Genomic DNA, 19,207 nt, shown 5'->3' on the forward strand with positions numbered 1-19,207 from the left:
CTATACTAGAAAAATTCAAAAGTTATATCCATGCCATCAAGAGTATTTTAGTGGTTTGTCACCGAGGAACATGTTAATGACTCTTCATTTACATGAGTACAGTCTCTCACCTCATACCCACACTACCAAATCAACAGTTTAGGAAAAACTGATATCAAAATCATTTATATTATGTGTTTAGCTTTACATGGTTATATTTATGCCATTAAAAATATATACAGTACCTGAAACAGGAATGATCTCTTTTTCAGGAAGCTGCTCTGCATCTGAAACATCTTCAGATACCAAATTTCTAAACACTATTTCTGGACACATCTTGAATTCAAGCATCTGGGGTTTCACCACTTCAGATTGCTGGGAAGATGAAATACAGTTTTTCTTGTCTTCAGAGTTTTCTGAAACACTGCTTGATTTCACATGCCAGACAGATTTGGAAGGTGATTGTTCTAACTTTGTCAAGCAAATGCTCTGTTCGGTCTGCTTGAATGCAACTTTATTCAAGTAATTTTTCTTTTGCTCTCTCTGAAGTGTAAGTGTATTGCTTTTTCTATTACAAGGTGCCTTTTTATCAGAAAGAGTTCTCCCTTTGAACATATTAAGATATTGCCCTCTAAATGTCTGCACTTTAGAAGTTTTGATATTGTCTGAAAGTGATCGTCTGTATTTCCATACATTTCCTCTCTCTTCCTGATAGGCAAATTTCTTCAGATTTGTTCTTGCAAGACTGCCTTTATTCTGCTCAACAGGCTCAGAACTACTGGATTCACTATGTTCTGTTCTCACAGCTTTGTTATTCTCCAAATCTCTCTCAATTTCACATTCCTTTGTGTTTAAATGTTCTTGTGAATGCTGAGAATTATTGTATGCTTTGGAAATCAAGTCAATGTTATTTGAAGAGTCTGTAACAGTACTATATGGTCTGTCTTTAGTTTTCTGTTTCCTCTTACTTGCAATGTGTTTCTTCAACGCCCTTTTAAAGTGGCGAGTTGGTCCTTTAATTATGTGTGTTTCACTCGAATCCCGTTTAATTTTATATTTTTCTCTTTTTTTACTGTGTTTGTTTTCCATACTTCTATGCTGGAGAGTATCTGACTTTGATTTATCAACCACTTTTGGAGTCCTCTCTTTGTCAGATGATTCTTTGTAGGCAGACCTTATAGATTCCCCTTTTGAGTCATCCGTTCCTGAATACAACCGTTCTTGACTTTTAGAAACCAATGTTGTACATTTTTGTTTGCACAGTTTATCAATCTCAACTTTTTCTGGCAATTCTTCTCTGTGTGTAAAGGTTTTACTCAAAATTCTGTTATTTTCAACTTCTGAAGGAAGGTTATTGCTAATAGGGTATAGAGCCTGCGGTTGATTGTTTAATTGAAAATCAGTACTAGAAGTCTCATTAGTTTCTGATTCCTCTTTAATTATAATTTCAGATGGCAAATTCTCAACCAACTGCTGCTTTAAAGCAGCCTCTTTAGCCAACATATGTTCACAAGGGTCCAGTGCATACTTTAAAGCTAACCAAGCTGTTACACAGCAAAATGAGTGACTTGCTGGTTTTTGGACTTTTTCTGTTGAGGTATTTGTACTCTCTGCAAGTATAGTGCCTGTATGGCTTTTATTTGTATTTTTTGAAGCTATTGTGATCTTATCGTTTTCTCTATTTTCCAGTTTGTTAGAGGATTGACTATTGTGTTCTGGAAACAGCTCTTTCATTTGTTGAGGGTTTAATATTGTGATTGTTATTTGGTCCAGCGAATCATTTGCTTCAGGGTTCTGTCCACAAGTTTGAGTCTCTTGTGCATCTTTTATCTTATTTGCTTTAGTTGCAGAATCTTCATTTTCATTTCCCTTTAATGCCTTAGAACCATCAATTCCATATGGAAATTCTTTTAAGAGTTCAGTCAACTGATCATTTGGCAATGTTAGAGAGATGTCAATATTGTTCAGAGAATGCACTTGATTCTCAGTGCTGGGTAGAAAATCTTGCATACTGTGTGTGCTACCCTCATCAGCAATACTGTTTCCAGGTACTTCTTGGTTACCACTGGCCAAGTCACTACTATGAACATCACTGCAGGACATATTTTGCTCAGGACCCTTTCCAGAATTAGCATTAACTAATTCAGTAGTTTTTTCTTCCTCAGACCGTCTTACATTTGCTTCATTTGGAACTTTACCACCTTGGGATTTCTTTAAACCTGGTAAGTTTAACAGCTTTTCTGCAATAGCTTTTGATAGGGTACCTAGTGATGGTAACAAGACATCTCCCACAGATGTGCTCCCATTCATTTCAGATTCTCTTTTCCCGTGGCTCAACTGTTGTTCTTTATTATATGAATCAGGCACCTGGTCCTCTGAAGAGGCGTTAAGTTCTGTTTTAGAACTAGTATTAAAGATATTAGCTATTTGTGAATTATAAAATGCATCTCCTTGAACTAAAGTACACACACTGGATATCTGCAACATGTTTTCATTCAGCACAGTATCTTCTGGTTCTACCAAATCTGAACTGGCTTTCAGAGCACATTTTTGAGAAACTGGATTTGAGGTATCTTCATTAGTTCTTGGTGGAAAACTGCCTCTAGAATGGAGCTCGGGTGTATTTTTTTCCAGTTCTAAAGGACCACTTAGCCCCTGGTTTGGATCATAAGAGCATGCTGTTCCACTTTCAGCTCCCTGTATTCCATTCTCTTCAGTGGATTTGGCTATCTTCTGGTGCATATCGGAATCTACTTCCTTTACAGGAACACAGGAATCTGATAGAGAACAAGTAGTTCCTTTTACTGGTTTATCAGTATCTGATGATGTGAGACCAAATTCATGTAAACTGCGTACACTGCCTTCTGTGATAACTGGAAATGTTTTTTTAAACATAGAAGACAATTTTTTCCCCTGTTCTTCATTCCAAATTCCCTCTTTAGAAAGAATTAAAGGAGGAACAATAGCTACTTGGGGTTCAGAGCTCTTTGATGGACTTGAACTTACAGCATCAAGCTTTTGTACAAGAGATGAAGAAACAGAAGACAGAGTTGATTCATTTCTTCCAACTGTAATACTAGATTTCTCATAGTGTGTTAATGCATTTGGAAGGTTTTTCATGGGATACTTCATCTCTTTGTCCTCTACTCTGTCCAATGAGGATGAACACATAGTTATTTTTGTGCTGTCACCTAATTGATCATTTGGACATGCAGCAGGGCTCTTTCTCCACAAAGCAAGACTTGTTTCTAGCTCCTCCAAAGAACAAGTTCTTCCCATGGTACAAAAAGACCCTGTAAATGAAGACCTCTGAACTATACCTGCTTCTGGAACAGTGGTAGCAAGAGACACTGAGCTAGAGATCTCATTCCCATTGTTCCAACCTCTAATGCTCTTACCAGGTGTTTGGAAACAATTGTCTTTAATCTGCTGAATAAATTCAGATCTAAGATTCTGGGAATTTTTACTTCTTTCTTTTCCTAATTTTTCCCCTAACTGTGAAGATTCAGCTGGATTTTGAACTGTACTTTGAGGATTAGTCAATATTTTAGCGACAGTTCTTCCCACTTTATCCTTTTTCAGTACAAAGCCGTTAAACAAGACACCCCCAGACACGTCAGGCATGTTTGGTAACTGATCCTTGCCCAACGAAGAAGTTTGTTCAAAATCTAGACTAACATTTGTGGATGTCAAGGAACCTTGGGTAGAGATAGCCTGTGAGGTTTTAGGGCTCAGCCTGGAAGCTCTCTCCATATCATTCACACTGCTTTCAGATTTAACACCACTAGAATCTAAGGCAAAACCAGAGAAACACTTCTCTTGGAAAAGTGATTGCTTGATTTGATTTCTCTCAGTACTTGCAACATGAGTATTAAGCAACATTGCTTCATCACAAGTACCTTTAAGTAAATCCTGAAGAATTGGGTACAAATGATTTTTTGTCTTCAATGACTGTAAGGAATTGTCATTGATTTGACTGGAGTTTGAGGCAAGGAGTGAAGGTGGTTGATTCTGAGCATTGTCATGTGGAAGCAAGGAAGTCAGATTCTGAGTCGCATTATTTGATGGATGTGAAAGTATTTGATGGATAGCTTGTGGCAGCAGAGCAGGCTGCTGACTGGTATTAGTTTGTGGCAGTGGAGCAGGTTGCTGAATGGTATTAGTTTGTGGCACTGGAGCAAGTTGCTGACTGGTATTAGACGCAGGAAGCAAAAGATCAGGATTATGAACAATGGGATCAGAGTTTTCTGACTTTGACTTCTGTGCTGCACACTGATATAGATCATGTTTTAACTTAAACTTGTTCTCCAAATATGATAATTTCTTTTTCATTGCAAGAATGTTTCTATAATCCACTTCCAGACTTTCTCTTGTAGGTTTTAGGCTATCAACAGCATTGCTTTTAGCTGTATTATCCTCTACCATACTTCTAGCTGTCTGTGGTGTTGACATTTTATCAAGAGGAATAGTTCCAGGTATTTGAAGGCTGTTACATATACTCTTTAAAGCCTCAACTCTTGACTTAATCAACTCATTGGAAGGCTGGTTTTCAGCACCATGTCCATGTATGCCATCTGCAGCACCTCTTACTTCATTCGTTCCTCTAGAGATTGGTACAGACTCAGGAAGCTGAACATGCTGAAGGGAATATGGAACACTACTTTGATCCAACTCAAGAGTCTGACGGTTTTGAACATTTTCATTAGACGTATTTGGAACTTGTTGCAGTTGTACAAACTGTCCATGGTTTATTTGTATAGGAGGCGCTACATATGGCGGAGGTGGTGGTAGAAAATTTGTGTTAGCGGCTTGAGGGATTACCTGGGCTGCATAATGAGTAGATGTGGTATATGGTGAAGAATATACACAATTAGAGGCAAACTGCTGTGACTGCATAGCTGTTGCAGAGCTTGAATTTATGTCATTTATTTGGTTTTGAATATTTTGCCCTGAAGAAAAAGCAAGGCATGAAGAGTTCTGCTGAGAACTTAGGAGATGGCTTGACACCTGCTTATGAGGCACGGTAGCATGTGTTTGAGGATTAGCAGGCTGATGCTTAGGAGTTATCACTGGCATCCTTTTTGAATAGGAATTATTTACGTGAGCCCAAAAAACTGAACTTCGTACAGATTTTTTTTGTGGCCGATTATTATACATGTCTGAGGCTATATACTGATTTGGTGGTCTCTGCACAGAATTTGCTGCGCTAAGTTGTGGTGCTACAGGGGAGAAAATATAAACATTAGAATTTGGCCAGATGCTCTTAGCCACATCAGATGTCATTTGGACAGTCATGCTGGAAAGTCGCGTAAGTGGGTTCTGGTCAACAAAATGTTGAGTTGTCTCAAAGCCTGAAACAGGTACTGGTGGCTTTGGGAGAAGTGGCTGAAAGGTTTTAGATCCCACATTATTTTGAGTAGATAGTTGATTCTCAGTACTAGAATGTATTTTTATAGCTTGATTATTTCCAGTATAAGCTGAAGAATTTTGAGTTGATACATTTGCTTGAGAAAATTCAGACGCAGGCTGCTGTGATGGATACAGTCCCTGAACTTGAAAATCCTTTGCTTGTAAGTTGGTGGCATGATGTGGTCTTACAGTCCAGTCCATTGTGCTGCTAGTGGATTATGTTCCAAAAATCTATAGGAAAGGTAAAGATAATTACATTAGACCTTACTTATATATTTATAATCTACATAGTAATGTATCTTACAAAAAAACCCACAGCAATTTTGTCTGCTGTATAAATTCTCTTCATAAATTTAATAGTTTTTGTACGTATTTACTGTATTAAAACTATAATCAGTTTATCAAGCCAACAAACATACTAGTAATAAAATAAAGAGTAGAGGAGACTATGCTGTAAAAATAGCTCACACCTTATACACATAAAAAAAATCTGTCAAGCAGCAAGAACAGTGCCTAGAGAGGTATTGTCAGTAGAGCATGTGCAGAGTGCAAAGAACAGCAAAAAGCCACCGGGTCGTCGCGAGTAAAAATATGAGCCACACACCAGCACCTTGTGTTAAATAGTGTATTATACAACTATATACAAGGGCATTCACAGAGGTGGTGCAGTGAAACAAATATACAGCTCTGAGGATCAAAGTGCTCCGCCAGTATCTCATTAAAGTAAGAGAGAGTTCGTTTGGCACTGTTCAGCATATATACATGTAGTCAGCCAATTACATCAGTCCATGAAATGTGCTGACTCACAGCAGGTGCTTTCCAGGCACAAACCAGCTCCAACCTGCTTTCTGCCAAGGTTGCATCAGCCTGACCTGTCAAGAGCTGTCAGGATGGATGCACCTGCTCTAATCATGCTGTGCACTATGGACTTTATACCAACATTACTATCCCAGCAATAACAATGAACTCTTTTATTTAGCAGCAGTGAATTGTACATCTGTTAATCAGCACACAACTACTGCGAATGTTATATCAAATATACTATGGTCTTGATGATATAAACAAAGTAAAAACAGGAAAGAAGTAACAGAAGCAGCACTGGAACATAAAGGTGAATCCCATAACAATCTTCATATTCAGAAATTCATAAACTTTTACAGCCAGCATTCATTCATTCACCTTGAACAAGAATGGTACGGTAGTTATTCAGCTCTCCCAGGTCCAGAGTGGACACATCACTGCCCAGGTTAAGCTCTCCCAGGTTAAGAGTGGACACATCACTGCCCACTTCAAGGGAAGACTGACCACCCCCATCTTTCCCGGAGGGGGCAAAGGTTGTACGAGCAGGTGTAGGTCTTAAACTTCCAAGAATCCTGTCTACAGACTCATAAAGGTATCCCATACAATTGGACAAGGTGGCACCCTGAGACCATCCAACCCTGTCAGTGCTACTCTATAGTCCAAATCAAAACTGATAAGAGATTTTTTATCTGCAAAGTGTTGAGCAAAACAGCCCTAGTGGTCTATGGAGAGGTCAAAACCCAGTAGGCACCTGTCCACTTGTAAGAGTCCCACAGGCCTGCAATGTACAGGTGCCAAGACAGAAGACAAATATTGTTTCTTTGCAACCATCACTACTATGGAATAGGCTTTAAAATGAGCTATAGCTCATGCCTTGTCAGATTCATCACAAGTCTTTCTACTAAGGGGCTGTCTGGGCTCTAAGATTGCCCAAAGCATTTCCTCATTCCAGAGGTCACCCATGGCACTTACAGAGTAGGTTTCATAAACAATTTGGAGCTTGAGAGTGAGCAGTATAGTGGCCAAGTTTGCAGATGACACAAAATTATTCAGAATGGTGAACGAAGCATTGGTTCTACCTGAAGGTAGGTCCCCCACTGAAGGAGAAAACTAAGGCAGACTGTAAAGAGCTCCAAAACAACCTCCACAAAGTGGGTTAATGGGCAACAATGTGGCAAATGAAGTTCAATGTTGGAAAGAGTAATGGTGATGCACAATGGGACAAAAAAGTCCAACTTCAAATATAGGCTGAGACTGAGAAGGAATAAGACCTTGTAATAATAGAGAATAGCTCAATAAAGGTGTCAACCGAGCGTGCAACAGCAGTGAAAAAAGGGCAAACTCTATGTTAGAGATTATTAGGAAAGAAAGTTAGAACAAAACAGTCGATACTGTAATGTATCTCAAAAAGGACATCGCAGAGCTGGAAGCTGCAAAAATACAGAGGAGGGCAATCAAGAGAGGGAAATGACAGGAATATTGTCAGTGTTTTCCCAAACATCAAGCTTTTTCCACTAGAAAAAAATGAAAACTTCTCAGAACCTTTCATGCTGTAAATTTAGTATGAGTGAAATGCTTTTTAGGACGTTTTTCTTACTAAAAAATGGAAAATATTTAATAGGCTTTTTTTCCTTCAACATTTCCCAGAATTTCTCAATTTCTCCATTAAAAGAATCTGAGGACACTTTCATGGTATTGACTGTGAAGAGCCTTTCCTTAAGAAGCAATTCACTCATTCTAAAAGAGAAAATATTTCATAGAATATTTCTTCTAGAGCTCACCTAAATTTTCCAATCATTCCACAGGAAAGATGGTGTAAAGTTCTTAGGGAAAAACAGAAAAGAGCTTTTCCCCCAAAGATTTCCCAGGATTTTTCCAGCCTTCGTATCTGTAGACCAGACAAAATCTTACAACTGACATAATACTAATAAAATAACTTCAACTAGCAACTAGTTCGGCAGAGGTTTCATCCTAAAACCCAACAATCTTTGAATAGTGTGGGACAAACTACACAGAGCGTTGATGAAAAATGTCTCCCAGAGAAGCAATATTTTACCTCAGTGTGTAGAACGGCCCCTTATAAACTGACTATGTTGAGAGGAACCGAAGGAGGATTTTTTCCAATTTATCTAAACACCTAACTCTCTTGACCCTCAAAACAGCATGCAAATAGGGGTCCCAACCCTCCCGCTCTAGTGGGGGACCCCAGGTTTTCCAGCCTCTTCCCCCGCTCCCCAAAAAAACTGAAGCGGGGGAAGAAACGGCGCGAAGGAGCGTGGCAAGCCACCCCTTCTCCGCTTCACCATGGCTGCTCCTCCGAGATGGGCTCAGGCTGGGCCCATCTCAGAGGAGCTGCTGGGATGGGGCGGGGAGGGGGCGGCGGCGGTGCAGCGGCATCGCCCGCGCTGCCTCTGAAGTGGAGGGGGGCGGGCCAGGAGCGTGGCGGGGGGTGGGGTGGGAGAGAGAGTGTGCCACTCTAGGCTGCGCTGGGAAGTGCCTCCTCCTCTTCCTACTTGGTCTCCGGGGCAACCCAAGTCAGATGCCTTAGCTGCCCGCCCGCCACCTTCTGGCGCGGCCTCCGGGGGGGGGGGAGGAAAAGCGAGAGGGCCGCTCCAGGCCACGCACGAAAGTGCCTCCCCTTCCTGCTCGGTCTCCAGGGCAACACCAAGCAGAGGCTCGCTTGGCCTCCTGGGGGGGGAGGGCGGGTGGGGGTGGCTCCTTGCCTGCCCCCCGGATCCACTTGGGGCGAGGGGGGAGCCGCTGGTGGGCGGGCTGCTGCCATGGCTGGTCCTGCCGCTGCCGCCACCATCCGGATCGGGGACCAGCTCATCTTGGAGGAAGACTATGACGAGACCTACATCCCCAGTGAGCAAGGTATCCCCTCCTCGCCCTGCCCAGGGGGTGGGGGTCACCCGAGGGGGGTCTGGGCCCTCCTCCTCCCGCTGTAGGGTTGCCAATCCCCAGGTGGGGGCAGGGGATCCCCTGGTTTGGAGGCCCTCCCCCCACTTCAAGGTCGTCAGAAAGTGGGGGGGAGGGGAGGGGAATGTCTGCTGGGAACTTTATTATTCCCTATGGAGATGTATTCCCATAGGAAATAATGGAGAATTGATCCGCAGGTATCTGGGGCTCTGGGGGGGGGCTGTTTTTTGAGGTAGAGGCACCAAATGTTCAGTACAGCATCTAGTGCCTCTCCCCCAAATACCCCCCAAGTTTCAAAACGATTGGACCAGGGGGTCCAATTCTATGAGCCCCAAAAGAAGGTGCCACTATCCTTCATTACTTCCTATGGGAGGAAGGAATTGAAAAGGTGTGCCGTCCCTTTAAATATGATGGCCAGAACTCCCTTTGGAGTTCATGATGCTTGTCACAGCCTTGATCTTGACTCCGCCCCAATGTCCCCTGGCTCCACCCCCAAAGTCCTCAGATATTTCTTAAATTGGACTTGGCAACCCTACATGCAAATGGTCCTGCTAACATGTCTAGAGATTGTCCTATAATGAGCTAATCACCTAGATATGGAAACACTATCCAACCCAGCCAGCAAAGATCTGCCACAACAGGTGCAATCTTATATGACTGCCATGAGGCCCTTAGTTCCCAAAGGAATAACTGTTATCATCCCTATTAGAGCATTATAATCAGCAACAGGAAGATGAAGAATATATCTTTCTGCCCAAAGAATTTAATTTTCTGCCCTCTTGGTCAACTGGGTCAGAATGGAGTGAGACTTTGCCACAGCTTACTTGTGAAGCCTCTATATCTAATGAATTGGCTACAGGCTGAGCCAACAGGAAAAGATAACTCTCCTTTTTGGTCTTACACCAAAGGAGAGGTGTGTCGTAGACATCACAGTAGCAGGTTTAGCCCAAGGATCACAAGTAAGGACTACAGTGCCCTGGGAAACCTTCTTGCCCCGCAAAAATTTTTATTTATTTATTTTATTTGTAATTTATATCCCGCCCTTCCCACCAGGTGGCTCAGGGTGGCTTACAACATGTAAAATCTAACATAAAAATATAAAATTATAGATCTGAAGAGAGTGTGTGGTAGAGTGACTGGGTGCATTCTGGAGTCAAGCAGGTAACGTCTATGTCCAATATTTCTGCTATCTTCAGCATCTTCAAAAACTACCGTACCCGAAGTCCTAATTAGAAGGCACTGTACAAGGCAGTGCAACAGTGTCATCTCTAAGACTCTTTGATTCCAACTGTTAAGACTCTAAGCCAAAACCCAGGTCTCTGTGCTGATCTGACAGATGAAGACCCCTAGCCCATATCTCAGAGACTAATTGCTGAAACCCTCTATTCTCTAAGGAGGAGGAGACTAAAGATATAGAAGACCTAGCTGTAATTATGACTACACCTCTGAAATTCCTGTATCTGGGAGAATATTTTTATGATCACCCTGGGTGCTGAGAAACACCTCAATATAGTAGCCCTGCTATGCAGCAACAACATAATTGGATCTATGACAGGCCATGCTACCAAGACACCTTGAAATACCAGAGACTAATGATTTCCTCTCCAAAGTCAGTTTAGACTTGCATGAGACTGAGATTTCAGCAATCTCCCCTTATGCCATGGTTCTTTATTAGTTGATTCTGTGCTACTGTTTACCCTGTAATTCTAATTCTTTATTCCTAATTTTTCCAAGTTCCATCTAATCAGCACAAATCATCTTTGTGAATGATACTGAACACTGCGCTTTAACAGCGCAATCCTATTCATGCATACTTAAGTCTCATATGGAGTTAACTTCCCTTATCATACATAAACATTCACTGCAATGAAACCACATTGTGGCTAATCATGGGAGACAAACAATCTGGGTAGAAAGACAAGAACCATGATTCATATCATCTTTACAAACATTCAACTTGACTGTTCAATACACATTCAAGAAGCAGTGTAAGCAAAAAACCCTGATCTGGCACAAGACAGGACAGTACTAGCAAATTAAAGAATTATTAACATAAAAAGATGGCAAAAGCTATGAAAGTTAATTAAAGCATTCAGATAATTTTATTTACTTCATTTGTACCCCACCTTTCTACCCAATAGAGACCAAAAGCGTCTTGTTGTCCTGTCCTCCATTTTGTCCTCACAAATAACCTATGAAGTAGGTTATACTATGTGTGGCTGGCCCAAGGTCACCTAGCAAGCTTACATAAATGAGTGATCTTGGAGACCCACTCTCCAACTGCTTTTCCAGCTGCATCAGCAATGTGAGACAGAAGGCAGAAGAAAAACTATCTCCTTAATATAGAAAGATACACATATAATGGCCTTTGAAATCATAAATATTTTAAGCTGTTGAAGACGCAGCTGCGCTGGGCAGGGCATATTTCTAGGATGGAAAACCACCGCCTTCCCAAGATTGCCCTGTATGGCGAACTCTCCACCGGCCATCGAAATAGAGGGGCACCAAAGAAGAGGTACAAGGACTCCTTGAAGAAATCCCTTGGCACCTGTCGCATCAACCATCACCAGTGATCTGACCTAGCCTCAGATCGCAAAGCATGGAGGCACACCATCCACCAGGCTGTTTCTTCTTTTGAGAATGCACGCATAGCTGGTCTTGAGGACAAAAGGAGATTGAGGAAGAATCGCACTGCTACAGCACCAACCCTAAATCAGACTTTTCCCTGCAGCCACTGTGGCCGGACCTGCCTGTCCCGCATTGGTCTTGTCAGCCACCAGCGAGCCTGCAGCAGACGTGGACTATTGCACCCTTCTTAAATCTTCGTTCGCGAAGCCAAGCCGAGAGAGAGATATTACATTAAGGTAGGGGATCTTAGAAGTTAGCTTAATTAACTAATTAAAATACAACAGGAAAAGCTGGAGAGGAGGGTAAATTGGTGGGTAAATAATGTCATCTCTCATGGACTTTTGCTGCTCTATTTCATTTAGTCTCTCTCTCCAACCGTAATTTATACTCAGACTTTCCCCATAGCCCAAGGTGGATTCAATAACCTTTGACCAGCTAACTGACCAGCATACCAACGCCAGGTAATATATGCTAAAACGCAGGAGATTTATTAGCAAAGGTGTTACAAAAGATGCTACACTGGATTTTTTTTAAAAAAAAAAGATCTAGTGCAATACATGTATGCATCATCAAGTTGCAACTGACTTATGGTGACTTCGCATAGGACTTTCAAGGCAAGCAAGAAGCAAAGGTGGCTCATCATTGTCTTCCTCTGCTGTCTTCTTTGGAGGTCTCCCATCCAAGTACTGACTCTGCTTAGTTTCCGAGACCCAACAAGATTGGGCTATAACATGCCACCTTCCCTATATAGTACAGCTTTGGGTTTATTTGAAAGTAAAGTCTGCTCTGAACTAGCTGTTTCCATTTTCTTCTAAAACACAAAGTTTTCAACTTTGCATCTCAGAAAGAGGTTTACAGGATGCTGGTCAACAGAATTACATGGAAGCAGGGCTTTTTTGAGCAGGAACACACAGGAACGCAGTTCTGGCTGGCTTGGTGTTGAGGTATGTGGCCTAATATGCAAATGAGTTCCTATTGGGCTTTTTCTAACAAAAAAGCCTATGTGAAACCATAGTGCAAATGAGTTCCTGCTGGGCTATTTCTACAAAAAAAGCCTTGCATGGAAGTATTTTTTAAAAACTCATTGTATAACCACAGTCCATTTCAAGTTTTCAGCAACACATCAAAGTATACAGAAATATATCAGCAATTGCTTGTTCACATACATTCTCCATAGTTTCCAACCTTGTAGAAACATTGTCTTCCTCTGCTGTCTTCTTTGGAGGTCTCCCATCCAAGTACTGACTCTGCTTAGTTTCCGAGACCCAACAAGATTGGGCTATATAACCACAGTCCATTTCAAGTTTTCAGCAACACATCAAAGTATACAGAAATATATCAGCAATTGCTTGTTCACATACATTCTCCATAGTTTCCAACCTTGTAGAAACATTAGGAATCTCCCACACTTCTATCACTCCACAGAATGCACAAAACAGAAATGTTCCAAGTTTTTTTTAAAAAATAATGGAATTAGAACTGTCCAGGCACCTATAATGGAATAGGATTGTAGTCTACTACAATTACTACATGTATGGCCTTGCTTTTATTGCATTTTTATATATTTTCTGCGTTATAAGTATAATTTGACATGTGTTGCATTATTTTCTAACTCTGTAAAAATAGTCTTATTGCATTGTTCATTGCTTGCTTCATGCTGGTTGTTTCTATTGTTGTAAATTCTGTATTCCACCTCAACTCCCACGGAGAAATGAGGGCAATGAAGTAAATAATTGAAGGCATTCTGTATGAACGTTTGGATATTATCATTAACCTTCTTTCTCATTAAAATGCCTATTGTGGCTTTCAAGTGGCATTCTTTGTTTTCTAAATCCTCTCTTTAAATCATACCCAAATTTGTCAGAGCTTTTAGGAGGCAATAGAAACCTTATCTGTTAAAAATGTTTAACAGACAGACATGATATTCAGGGCATCAGTACGATTTCATTGGATACTGTGGATCACCTCTAATTGTTTCACATCATGTGTGGATTAAGAGACCCCTGGGGAAAAGAAATCTAGAAGAGTTGTCAAAAACATGTGAATACCTCCACCTGCAAAATCCACCATACTTCATCCAGTATTACCACTCAGTTGACTGACACTGTTACAACCTAACACAAATACACTCACTTTCATTGCTGAATGGGATTCTATCCTTATTTGTACAAGATTTCATTATAGTATGACCTAGTCATTCCAACTATTTAAAATCACAGAACCACAGAGCTGAATGGGGTCATACAGGCCATGTAGTCCAACCCCTTACTCAGTGTCTGACAGTGAGGGGGAGTTCACCACCTTCCCAGGTAGCTGATTCCACTGAACAGTTTTTCTTACTATCCAGTCAGTACTTACCAACCCTTAATTTAAACCCATTATTATGAGTCCTCTCCTCTACTGCCAACAGGAACAGCTCTCCGTCCTCCTCTAAGTGCCAACCCTTCAAATGCTTCAAGAGAGCAATGATGTCCCCTCTCTCAACCTCCTCTTCTCCAGACTAAACATTACCAAGTCCCTCAGCCTTTCCTTAAGATCTTGTTCACACAGTGTTACCCAGAATTGTATCCCCCATCCAGTAAGCGTGTTCCTCATTTTTGTTACTCAGATGTAGAACTCTGCACTTATCTTATTCACATCCACCCACTTTTCCAGTGTGTTCAGATCTTGTTGAATTCTATCTTCTCCTGTGTTCACTGCTCCTTCCCAATTCGCTGCAAATTTAATGAGTATCCCCCTCCACACCCTCACATAGAACCAAGTCCTGTGACACCCTGCTGGACAACTCCCTCAATTCAAATGAAATTCCATTGATATCCTACAGTCCAGTCCACAATCCTCCAAGTTTATCATCAGAAAATCATGCAGAACCCTGTCAAAAGCTTCACTGAAATCCAGGTAAACAACAACAGCATTCTCTCAAGCCAATAAAATTGTCACTCAATCAAAGAAGGAAACAAGATTGGTTTGGCAGGACCTGTTGGTGACAATTCCGTGCTGACTTCCCTGGATCATCGTTATCCTTTAGATGCTTGCATAGTGATCCCTTTAAACTCCGCTCCAATATCTTCCTTGAGTCAGACTGACTGGCCTGTAGTTTCCTGGGTCATCCCTTCTCCCTTTTTTGAAAGTTGAGACAACACCTGCTGCCCTCCTTGTATTATCATAACTACTAGGCAATGAAGAAACCACTGAGTTTCTCTTCATTACTCTTCACTGCCTCAAGTCTTGTGACATGTCTCCTGTCCTCTAAAAGGTTTGGAAGATGAAGGACAAAGGCTCTGCAAGCTCTCTAGAAAGTTCTTTGAGCATTCTTGGGTGCAAACCATCTGGTCAAGCGGATCTGTACTCATTCAGTGCAGTCAGGTGCTCCTGAACTACCTCTCTGTCCGTGTCAACCAGCCTACTACCATCTCTAGATGAGCCTGCTCTCTTCTTCAAGGGAAAATTCTGAGGCACAATAGGCGTTATGCCTTTCTGCTTTCTCTCTATCCTCCAGAGTTTCTCCATTTTCACCCAACAGTGGGCCCATCGATTCTTTTATCTTGCGTTTACTCCTCACATATCTGAAGAAGATCTTGTTGAAGCAAGCCTCCCTGGCCAGCATTAGGCTTTGGCCCCTCTGGTGGCTGACCTACATTGCCTAGCAACCCACAGATACTCTTCTTCATATCCTTGCTTCAATTTCTTGAACATTTCCTTTTTCTCCCTTGGCACATCATACAATACAGGTGTCATTATACAGCTGGTTAAATAGAAAGCAGATTACAGGACACTTCTTCTAGTTATAGCACCACAATTAATTAATTTTAATACAATTTGTAAATGGTTTTATGTCGATTTTATAACTATAAATGTAAGTACTATGTATAATTTTATTGTACTGTATTTTTATGTTGTGAGCCGCCCTGAGCCTGCTCTTGTGGGGAGGGCGGGATACAAATAAAAAGTATTATTATTATTATTATTATTATTATTCTAGGAAAGATCATGAGAGCTCACCATTTTTCACATCAGAGTACACAAAAGTTTATTTATTTATATTTTTTCACTCAGGCAGCATAGAACATCCAATAGACCATGTACTAGGATTACAGATTTAGAAAAAAATGCAAACAAAAACTATATAAAGTATGACCTACCATCAACAATACAATAAAAGCAAGGCAACACATAACAACATTACTTCATGCATACCCAAGCATTATTCTTCAAGTCTTCAATATATTACTTGGTTCAATTCAGTGTGCTACTACTGATGGGCAAAATAGCATGATTAATGCCATTTTCTTGTTCTAAAAGGTTACTTGAACAAAGAGCAAGCTAAATTAAATTTAGTGAAAATGCAAAACAAGATGTGGTGAAGTGGGTAAGGGGACAAAATAACCAAATATTCCAGGACATAGATGATTGCGCAAAAGTGACTGTAAAAACAGAAGTGGTTTTGTTGAGCTCAGAGGACACATGGGCATTCTTAAATAAAACGAATATATGCTTCGCAAATATGTTTATATGGACATAAAGGAAGCTTTATGTCCAATCAAAAGTAATCTGTGTACTATGTAAAAGTCACAGTGTACTATGGATGGTCTTACAATTTTATAAATCTTACTGCAAATCTCATTGCTCCTAGAGTTAAAGTTCATGGTACAAGAGGTTCGACTAGCAAAGTGAACAAGGTTGGATGATGTTCCCTGGGCTACTAGCAAGGTTTTCATTGAAATCCTTCTTATTCCCATTGACTACTATTAATCAATAAATGGTGGGCTGCCGTCATAATCTGTCGACTTTTTAAAATGGGATATTTGCACACAAGACCCCAATGAGCCTAGATAAAAGGTCCCCCCAATAAACCCCTAATAGGTGCTTAACAACTGGAATCATACAGGACAGGGAGAGTCATCTGACATTCCTCCATATGTCAATGGTTGCTAGATATACATGAGTTCAGATTTTAGCCTCCCTTAATACCCTAGTAGTATTTCTCTAGTAGTATCAAATTGAGGCCATTTATGGGAAAAGGCGGAATATAAGCCCACTAAATAATAAATAAATAAATTAGGAGTGATACCTGGAATACCAGAAATAATCAACTACATTATTACTGTAACTCCATAAGATCACCTATAGCCCTCACACTCCCACAATGATCCAGTTTATGAAAACATATGTTCCCCACATGCGCATTTATTTTCCAGAACACTACCCTGTATGTGAGTGAGTGTATGAAATATTTTTTTCTAATTCAATTAATGAAATGTTTTGTAGGACAAAATTTTACTCGTAGATTTCGTAGATAGCAAAAATGTGCTGAGGTTGCATAAAGTATTGTTGTTTGCAGCTTAGTCGCTCACAATTTTGGGGCCTATTTGCAATTAGCTTTCAGAAAGCTATGGTGTTTGTACTTTTAAAGTTTGATAAATACACCTATTAGTACAATTTTATATGCCATTCGTAAAGCATGTTTAGATTTTACAAGGAAGTATGCACTGCGTATGTTTCAGTTTTGCTAGAATGCTTTTCCCCAACCTCTCCCCATAATTTTTTTTAAAGATAAAGGCAAGCACCGAGTCATTACCAACCCATGGAGTGATGTTACATCACAATGTTTTCTTGGCAGACATTTTACAGGATGGTTTGCCGCTACCTTCCCTAGTCATCTACACTTTAACGACTCGGGAAGGATGGAAGTCTGAGTCAGTCTTGAGCCAGCTACCTGAACCCAGCTTCTGCTGGGATCGACCTCAGGTCACAAGCAGAGACTGGACTGCAGCTTACCACTCTGCATCATGGGGCTCCATAATTTTTTTACACTATTTCAAAATCTCAGCCTATAATATAGGATGCGACAAGGCACTCAGGCCTGCAATCTTGTGCTTGCTTGTTTAGAAGTAAGCCCTGTTGAGGACAGTAGGTCTTATACTTTATTTTATAAGTATCGACTACATTATTAAGGTTTGTAGAATCTTTTGGGCTCAAGTGCCATGTTCTACTGGAGAAAGCTTTTCTTCCAAACATTTCGTTCTCAGCTGCGGAGAACATCCTCAGTGGCGTTGCAGCCGGAGCAGGCGCTCTGACCTTCTTGGCTGCTGTGCATTGAGTGAGGCCAGGGCTGCTGGAGAGCTGCTATTTCTAGGCTGGAGGGGGTGTGGTGAAAGGGCAATTGGTTTGTGGATGTGTCCCATTGTTTGGCGGGGCTTCCTGGAAGGGTAGTGATAAGGAAACTGGCTGTTGAATGTGACCATTGTTCTGTACAATGCCAAAAATGTACAGTTGTAAAAACCCTCATCCACCGAGCATCACGCATCTGTGAACCAAGCCAACTCCAGCAGGAACTACACCACCTCAACCAGTCACTGCAGGCCAATGGATACTCCCAACAAGAAATTAGAAGAGCCCTCCTTCCCAGGAGACCATCCACACCAAATCCCGAGCCACACACAAATGTAGGTATAGCCTTCCTGCCCTACATAAAATCTGTCACCGACCGCATTGGCAAAATTCTCAAACGTCACAATGTTGACACAGTTTTCAAGCCAACACAACAGATCCGCCACATGCTGCGCTCAGCCAAAGATATGAGAGATCCAATTTCAACCCCTGGAGTCTACAAAATACCCTGCTCCTGTGGTGCAGTCTACATTGGCACTACCCAACGCAGTATCAACACCTGCCTCACCGAACACAAGAGATACTGTCGCTTGTTTCAGCCAGAAAAATCAGCTGTAGCTGAACATGCACTTCAAGAAGGAGATCACGTCATCCACTTTGAAAGAACTGAAGTCCTTTCTACAGTCTCACATTATCATACCCGCCTGAACAAAGAAGCTATTGAGATTTACAAACAGCACCACAATTTTAACAGAAAGGAAGAAGGCATTTCCATCCACCAATCTTGGTATCCAGCTCTGCAAAACACCCTACAGACTATGAATTGCAGAAAGTCACAGAACAACCAGCACATTTCACAGAACAATCAGCACAGTCAACAACCATCTTCCTTATCTTCACACCCCTTCCAACCCTCCCAGCAATTAACACAGAACAATGGTCACATTCAACAGCCAGTTTCCTTATCACTACCCTTCCAGGAAGCCCCACCAAACAATGGGCACATCCACAAACCAGCAGCTCTCCAGCAGCCCTGGCCTCACTCAATGCACAGCAGCCAAGAAGGTCAGAGCGCCTGCTCCGGCTGCAACGCCACTGAGGATGTTCTCCACAGCTGAGAACGAAACGTCTGGAAGAAAAACTTTCTCCAGTAGAACACGGCACTTGAACCTGAAAGATTCTACAAACCCTAATGATGTTACCAGCCGTGAAAACCTGAAATCTTTGATATCTACTACATTTTCATCCTGCCTCTTCTCAGCAATACAAACAGTTCTTCCTCTTCCACTTACCCTCACAACAACAGCGTGAAGTAGGTTAGACTGAAAGAGAATGACTGATTCACAGTTACCCACAAAAT

General features: G+C 41.3%; 1 protein-coding gene across 1 annotated transcript in view; it reads right to left on the bottom strand.

The window, feature by feature from the left end:
- RESF1 (retroelement silencing factor 1) overlaps positions 1-19,207 on the bottom strand; it is a 68,632-nt gene that overhangs the window by 4,758 nt on the left and 44,667 nt on the right. Inside the window, exon 2 of the mRNA XM_060245718.1 lies at positions 225-5,619. Coding sequence (XP_060101701.1) covers positions 225-5,589 — 5,365 coding nt within the window. The 5' untranslated portion in view covers positions 5,590-5,619. The remainder of the gene's footprint in view (positions 1-224; positions 5,620-19,207) is intronic.

Source organism: Heteronotia binoei, chromosome 8, assembly GCF_032191835.1.
Source record: "Heteronotia binoei isolate CCM8104 ecotype False Entrance Well chromosome 8, APGP_CSIRO_Hbin_v1, whole genome shotgun sequence".
NCBI classification, from domain to species: Eukaryota; Metazoa; Chordata; class Lepidosauria; order Squamata; family Gekkonidae; genus Heteronotia; species Heteronotia binoei.